Source organism: Nerophis lumbriciformis, linkage group LG39 (genome assembly GCF_033978685.3).
Source record: "Nerophis lumbriciformis linkage group LG39, RoL_Nlum_v2.1, whole genome shotgun sequence".
Classification (NCBI taxonomy): domain Eukaryota; kingdom Metazoa; phylum Chordata; class Actinopteri; order Syngnathiformes; family Syngnathidae; genus Nerophis; species Nerophis lumbriciformis.
This window is the reverse complement of record NC_084586.2, coordinates 15,259,025-15,267,500: the sequence shown is the minus strand read 5'-3', so window position 1 is coordinate 15,267,500 and position 8,476 is coordinate 15,259,025. Positions and strand designations below refer to the sequence as shown.

Below are 8,476 nucleotides of genomic sequence, written 5' to 3'. Positions count from 1 at the left end.
GGATATCACCACATGGGCTCAGGAAGACTTCAGAAAACCACTGTCAGTAACTACAGTTTGTCGCTACATCTGTAAGTACAAGTTAAAACTCTACTATGCAAAGCGAAAGCCATTTATCAACAACACCCAGAAACGCCGCCGGCTTCGCTGGGCCCGAGCTCATCTAAGATGGACTGATGCAAAGTGGAAAAGTGTTCTGTGGTCTGACGAGTCCACATTTCAAATTGTTTTTGGAAACTGTTGACGTTGTGTCCCCCGGACCAAAGAGTAGAAGAACCATTGGCGCAAAGTGTAAAATCCAGCATCTGTGATGGTATGGGGGTGTATTAGTGGGTAACTTACACATCTGTGAAGGCGCCATTAATACTGAAAGGTACATACAGGTTTTGGAGCAACATATGTTGCCATCCAAGCAAGGTTATCATGGACGCCCCTGCTTATTTCAGCAAGACAATGCCAAGCCACGTGTTACAACCGCGTGGCTTCATAGTAAAAGAGTGCGGGTACTAGACTGGCCTGCCTGTAGTCCAGACCTGTCTCCCATTGAAAATGTGTGGCGCATTATGAAGCCTAAAATAGCACAACGGAGACCCCCGGACTGTTGAACAACTTAAGCTGTACATCAAGCAAGAATGGGAAATAATTCCACCTGAAAAGCTTCAAAAATGTGTCTCCTCAGTTCCCAAACGTTAACTGAGTGTTGTTAAAAGGAAAGGCCATGTAACACAGTGGTAAAAATGCCCCAGTGACGACTTTTTTGCAACGTGTTGCTGCCATTAAATTCTAAGTTAATTATCCATCCATCCATTTTCTACCGCTTATTCCCTTCGGGGTTGCGGGGGGTGCTGGAGCCTATCTCAGCTACAATCGGGCGGAAGGCGGGATAATCCCTGGACAAGTCGCCACCTCATCGCAGGGCCAACACAGATAGACAGACAACATTCACACACTAGGGACCATTTAGTGTTGCCAATCAACCTATCCCCAGGTGCATGTCTGTGGAATTGTTGAATTTCAAGACAAAAAATGATTTTCAAGGTAAAAGTTGATTTTCAAGACAAAAAATGATTTTCAAGGTAAAAGTTGATTTTCAAGACAAAAAATGATTTTCAAGACAAAAAATGATTTTCAAGGTAAAAGTTGATTTTCAAGACAAAAAAATGATTTTCAAGGTAAAAGTTGATTTTCATGACAAAAAATGATTTTCAAAGTAAAAGTTGATTTTGAAGACAAAAAAATGATTTTCAAGGTAAAAGTTGATTTTCAAGACAAAAAATTATTTTCCAGGTAAAAGTTGATTTTCAAGGAAAACAATGATTTTCATGACAAAAAATATTTTCAAGGTAAAAGTTGATTTTCATGACAAAAAAATTATTTTCAAAGTAAAAGTTGATTTTGAAGACAAAAAAATGATTTTCAAGGTAAAATTTGATTTTCATGACAAAAAATGATTTTCAAAGTAAAAGTTGATTTTGAAGACAAAAAAAATGATTTTCAAAGTAAAAGTTGATTTTCAAGACAAAAAATTATTTTCCAGGTAAAAGTTGATTTTCAAGGAAAACAATGATTTTCATGACAAAAAATATTTTCAAGGTAAAAGTTGATTTTGAAGACAAAAAAATGATTTTCAAGGTAAAAGTTGATTTTCATGACAAAAAATGATTTTCAAAGTAAAAGTTGATTTTGCAGACAAAAAAATGATTTTCAAAGTAAAAGTTGATTTTCAAGACAAAAAATTATTTTCCAGGTAAAAGTTGATTTTCAAGGAAAACAATGATTTTCATGACAAAAAATATTTTCAAGGTAAAAGTTGATTTTCATGACAAAAAAATTATTTTCAAAGTAAAAGTTGATTTTGAAGACAAAAAAATGATTTTCAAACTAAAAGTTGATTTTCAAGACAAAAAATTATTTTCCAGGTAAAAGTTGATTTTCAAGGAAAACAATGATTTTCATGACAAAAAATATTTTCAAGGTAAAAGTTGATTTTCATGACAAAAAAAAATATTTTCAAAGTAAAAGTTGATTTTGAAGACAAAAAAATGATTTTCAAGGTAAAAGTTAATTATTATTAGCAAAAAAAAAACTAGTTTTTCAGTTCGATTGTTAAATATCTTGTCTTTGCAATTGAATATAAGTTGAAAAGAATTTGCAAATCATTGTATTCTGTTTTTATTTACCATTTACACAACGTGACAACTTCACTGGTTTTGGGTTTTGTACTAATAATAGTATCAATTACTTATGTTTTATATTTTGCTTTCATGTTAATTTTAATTTTGAGAAAATGTTGAGGCTCATTAAAAAACATTTTTAGAGACATTCAATATCGCTACATTATTATCTGCCTAGAGTCAGTTGTAGTCCGATAGTGTCGATCAAAAGTGAACAGTATTGTTTTAGTCAAGGCTGCATGTCCCAGCGTACTTACTTACGCCATCCTCTCTTCCCAGGGTGCAACGGGAGCAGCTGGCCGCCATCTTCCAGCTGCTGAGGGACAACACGGAGACGTTCGGGGACGTCTCCGAGGGCGACATGGAGGAGCAACTGCGCCTCTACTCCATCTGAGGACTCTCGCGCGTTGCCTTAGCGACGGCCAAGGACGCCGCCCGGTGAGCTAACGCCGCATTGTGGCGCGCAAGCGTTGTCGGATGTAGTTCCCAGGCTGAGGGGAGAAGCGGATGGAACTTCTTTTTTTTTTCTCTCCGAACCCTTAGCAGGATTTTTCTCGCCACGGTTCTGGATTCTACGAGAAGTTCCCCCACGCCCCGAATGAAGCGGAAAATATGGCGGATTGTGATGTTTTTTGTGAGGATACAAAATACCGTAGCTTCTAAGGCAGAGCTGGGCAATTATTTTGACTCGGGGGCCACATTGAGAGAAACAATGTGTCTGGGGGGGCCAATGTGTATGTGTGTATAAATGATATATAGGGATGATGTTTGATAAGAAATTATAGAGTTCGAGCCCATTATCGAGTCCTCTTATTGAACCGATTCCTTATCGATTCTCTCATCGAATCCAGATAGGTTGTTGTATGTGGAAAAAAACACAATATTTGGTTTAACAAAAGCCATACTTGCCAACCTTGAGACCTCCGATTTCGGGGGGTGGGGGTGAGGGCGGAGGCGTAGTCGGGGGTGGGGCGGGGGGCGTGGTTGGGGGCGTGGTTAAGATCTATATACAGTATATAAGAAATACTTGACTTTCAGTGAATTCTAGCTATATATATATATATATATATATATATATATATATATATAAATAAAATAAATACTTGAATTTCAGTGTTCATTTACAAACTACAACTCACAAACACTTTAGAGTTAGGCTCCACCATCAGAATGTGTACTTAAACTTATAAAGATCACATGGATATTATTCAGTGAGTTGATTCACCAAAACTAACCTATTATACAGGAAGAAAAAGCACACAGGACGTTTCAATTGTTCACAGACTGGTCGCGCTCATCAGAATGACAAGACACTTCCGGTCTGCAGGTGATAGCATTCAATTGGGAAGAAACACCCTACTGCCCCCTACTGACCAATGTGAATACTGATAAATGTGTAATGACAGCTCCAAAAACGAATTCAAACCACAAAATAAAATAAATAAATCAACACAAAAATGTGACACATTACGGGTGGGTCACATATGCATGTACAGTAGATGGCAGTATTGTCCTGTTTAAAAGTGTCACAACATTGCTGTTTACGGCAGACGAACTGCTTTACGGTAGACACTGTTGTTGTGTGTTGTCAACACGTCACTCAGGTCCGCCTGAATTTCGGGAGTTTTTCGGGAGAAAATTTGTCCCGGGAGGTTTTCGGGAGAGGCGCTGAATTTCGGGATTCTCCCGGAAAATCCGGGAGGGTTGGCAAGTATGACAAAAGCTCACTTTTATTTTATTTAAAAAAAAAAATAAATAAATAAAATTGACTGTTGCCCCCCTAAAAAAATAAAAAAAATAAATATTGACTGTTGTCACCCAAAGTATATTAAGTGGGATTTTTCAGAAAAGCAAATATATACAGTAACACAAAAACAACCTGTCTCTGTGATCACTATAGGTGTATAAATAATTATATAGTGTTAAATAAAATCAGTGCCTTGGGCACAAAACTGTAAATAATACAGCTCTCCAAAAAGTGCACTTCTGCTGCTATTGGAACATACTAACTACACACACTATGTTACGGCTACTCTTGCGTTCAAAAAGTTCGAATAAATAAAAATAAAGTAATGCAGAGTAGTCCTGAGGAGGAGGTGTTTGACTCACTAAATTCCTTAATAAGCACTCGCGGAGATATGTCGAGATTCCAAATGATCATAATTTATTTTCACAAACAAAACATATTCTCTGTGGTTGACTTTCAAAATAATCAAAATAACTTATTTAGCGTGGCTTCAATAATTTAGCAGTAAACAAACTGTTTCACTCCTCACTCCTTCAACATGTCTTCTTAATTATAGGAGGAGGAAGTGGCTCACCAGTAGGAGCGTGAGCAGCTGAAAACAATCAGTCAATCACAATGAAATCTAAAACATCCAATAATTCATCAACATCATTATTGACATTATTTGATTTCATTGTCAAAACAATTAATAAATAAATAATATAGATAGGCTCCAACATCCCGGCCCCTAATTGTGTGCTTTAGCAAAACAATTACATAAATAATAATATTCAAATGAGCCATAATAGAACAATCCAATCCAAACAATTATGTTCTTCAAATTCAAAGTTAATTAAGTTACTTGAGTTACTCGTCAAGTCTCTTCAAAGTCCATAGTCATATCTGAAGCGGTCATCGAGATAGGTTGTTGTATATGGAAAAAAACACAATATTTGGTTTAACAAAAGCTCACTTTTATTTTATAAGAAAAAAATAAAATAAATAAATAAAAATTGACTGTTACCCCCCGAAAAAAAATAAAAATAAAATATTGGCTGTTGTTACCCAAAGTATATTAAGTGGGATTTTTCAGAAAAGCAAATATATACAGTAACACAAAAACAACCTGTCTCTGTGATCACTATAGGTGTATAAATAATAATATAGTGTTAAATAAAATCAGTGCCTTGGGCACAAAACTGTAAATAATACAGCTCTCCAAAAAGTGCACTTCTGCTGCTATTGGAACACACTAACTACTAGAGATGCGCGGATAGGCAATTATTTCATCCGCAACCGCATCACAAAAGTCGTCAACCATCCGCCATCCACCCGAACTAACATTTAATCAAAACCGCACCCGCCCGCCATCCGCCACCCGCCCGTTGTTATATATCTAATATAGACGATGCAAGGCATTAGTGAGGTTATAAAGCTTTTGCCTGTTAAAGAAAGGAGACTGATCCAATTCAGCAGAGACATTCAATGCGTGCCGCGCTGTCACGGCCCAGACGCACACCAGTGCGCAATCATCTGGGAGCCGCGCTGAGCGCACCTCCAAGCGCGCTCGCGCCACTCAAACTGCTGCAGGCAGCTGCCTTCTATCTTGTTTTAACATCCTGTGGCACTCTTCTGGGATCACGGCGGACGAAACTGCTCATGCTCAGGGTGTTTGTGGAGGTTCGGGGTTTTGCACAAATGTGATGCACCATGTTAGATGTCCCGGTTTTGTGACTGTCGTAGACATAAACAGCGTCGCAGCTCTTGCAAATCACGTAGCCAGCATTACTATCATCCTGATTTACAACCTCATAAAAACGAGTCCACGCTGAACTTTTCTGGCCTTTTTTTCCCTGGTCTTTAGTATTCCCTTTTTTAGTTTGTCGCGTACCACGTTTGCTGCCGGCGTTGCCATCTCTTTTTTTTTTCTTCTTCTGTTGTGGCATGCTGCAGGTGCCTGCTCGTTTTTCGTATGTGGGTAACAACATTTAACTATGTATATATATTTCCGAATTGGTTTAACTGCCACCCGCCTGAATCTATTTAAAATCTAATTTTTTTTTATTTCAACCGCCCGACTCGACCCGCGGATAAAATCTAATTTTTTTTTAATTTCAACCGCCCGACCCGCGGATAATCCGCGGACTCCGCGGTTGTGTCTGCAAACCGCGCATCTCTACTAACTACACACACTATGACACTAAGAACACCACAGTCATCAATCAACAATTCTTCTTCCAAAAAATTATTTCAATGGTGAAAATACACGACTGGCAGCCATTTTAAGTCCTCAAAACATCCATTGAAACAGTGCACAAAAATCGTTTTTCAATAAACATCTTAGTATCAAATTTAAATACTTTCCACCTTAATATTGAGTTACATAAACAAGTTAAACAGTTTACTTACAGACTTATCTTTTCCAAGGCTTGTAAGAGCTAACACAACTTGTCTACTTCTCAATTGTCTCATGAACTGAACTGACGTCGCCAACCCGGAAGTGCCCAAACTAATGACGCGTAGTATTTTCATATCGCCACAAGGTGTCAGTAAGAGTCTACAATCAAATGGGCTTAACATTGCTCATTTGGGATTCGTTCCCAGGGATTCGAATAAAGAACCAACTCTTTTTCTTTACTATAGTGGCCTCGATAACGGGAACCGGTTCTCAAAAAGGGATTCGAGTCCATGGAATCGGTTCTTTTCTTATCAAACAACCGGGAGAACCAGTTTCGAACATCATCCCTAATGATATATACATATTTAGCTGTAAAAATGTGCTGTACAGTATGTGTGTTTGGGTCCCTTTTTTTCCAGGAACACTAATACCAAAAGTCACAATGTCCGATAGAGTTCTAGCAACGTTATGACAGACCACCTAAAAAAAAAACGGAATGGAATTTTACAGTTTTTTACTGAATGGGACACCCAAAATGTACATGAAAATAAAGAAAGTGGGATTTACAATATTATCTATGAACAATAAAAGACTGAATATTAACAACATATGAACGTCGCTCCTCTTTTACTTCTCAGACCAGCTCCTCCATAGTTGTGTATCTTTTACAGTCAAACAAAACACAACAAAAATGTAAAAAAAAAAGAGCAAAATTTGATTGCAAAAAAAACCCCACCAACAATAGATATATTATCACTTGATATGTCCGATAATATCGGCAGTTCGATTTTATCGGCCGATAAATGCTTTAAAAATGTAATGTCGGAAATGATCGGTATCGGTTTCAAAAAGTAAAATTTATGACTTTTTAAAACTCTGCTGTACGGAGCGGTACACGGACGTAGGGAAAAGTACTAGGTCACACATGATAGGGCTGTGTGTGTGTGTGTGTGTGTGTGTGTGTGTGTGTGTGTGTGTGTTCTTGTATTTCTACCTTTCTTGAGACCTCAACAAGGAAAAGTAGCTTCCATATGAGGAGGTGTGAACAAGTGATGACATAAATCATGGTCCCAATACGGAAAACCGTTGCATCTAATAGACAATGTCTCATTTGAAATCTATCAAAATGAGGGTGGTCCCAAAAAGGAGGGATTTTTCAAATTAACTGTGTCGCTTTTATAAGTGCTCCCCCTCTGGTCAACATATGAAATAACAAGTGTGTGTAAGAAATTGAAATGTGCCCCCTTTGGCCAAAATTAATGGGGAAAAAAAAAAAAAAATCATATAGAGACATACTTTAATGACTTGAAGTAAATAATGAAGATTAAAAACCAATTACAAACAACAATTTTTTTTTTTACTAAAAGCAGTCTTTTTCTCACAATGTGTCGACTTTTTTCTTATAAAATTGGGAACAATTTCTCATATTTCTGTTTCTGTAATATTGCAATATTTTCTCGTAGAACTATTACTTTTTTTAAATGTAAAATTATTACTTTTTAATGCAAACGGGTGACATTTGTCATGTAAAATTCTGACTTTTACCCCAATGTTTTGTTGTTCCTGTAAACCAGTGACATTTTTTTGGAGTAAAATTACAACTTTTGTCATAATTTTGCCAAGTTCAATTCCGATTATTAAAGTATTGCCAACATTTTAAAGTTTTCTTATAAAATTGTGACTTGTCGAGTGAATTTATGACTCTTTTCATTAAATTGTCAAAATGTTAAGCTTTTCTTGTAAAATTGCATCATATTGAGTACAATTCCAACTTCTATCATAATATTGCACCAATGTTTCGTTTTTCTTGTAAAATTTTGACTTGCGTTGAGTAGAATTACGACTTTTATTATAACACTGCCAAAATTCTAAGTTTTTCTTGTGCAATTTTGACCTTTTTATTGTGAAATTCCAACTAATTTTTCACAACAAGCTTTTTTGTATTTGCATAGTATGTATATATTATTAATGTTGTAAATACACATCTTTATATATCTAGAAAGGCTGGTCCTAAAGAGGTAGGCATTTTTCTCAGGTCTCAAGAAGGTAAGAAATACAAGAAAGTGTGTATGTGTGTGTGTGTGTGTGTGTGTGTGTGTGTGTGTGTGTGTGTGTTCTTGTATTTCTACCTTTCTTGAGACCTCAACAAGGAAAAGTAGCTTCCATATGAGGAGGTGT

At 36.7% G+C, this 8,476-nt stretch overlaps 1 protein-coding gene across 1 annotated transcript in view; it reads left to right on the top strand.

The window, feature by feature from the left end:
* The window catches only part of mxra7 (matrix-remodelling associated 7), a 26,774-nt gene extending 19,246 nt beyond the window's left edge, over positions 1-7,528 (top strand). Inside the window, exons 4-5 of the mRNA XM_061932100.1 lie at positions 2,454-2,612; positions 7,303-7,528. Of these exons, the coding sequence (XP_061788084.1) occupies positions 2,454-2,568 (115 nt within the window). The 3' untranslated portion in view covers positions 2,569-2,612; positions 7,303-7,528. The remainder of the gene's footprint in view (positions 1-2,453; positions 2,613-7,302) is intronic.
* Positions 7,529-8,476: the final 948 nt, after the last annotated feature.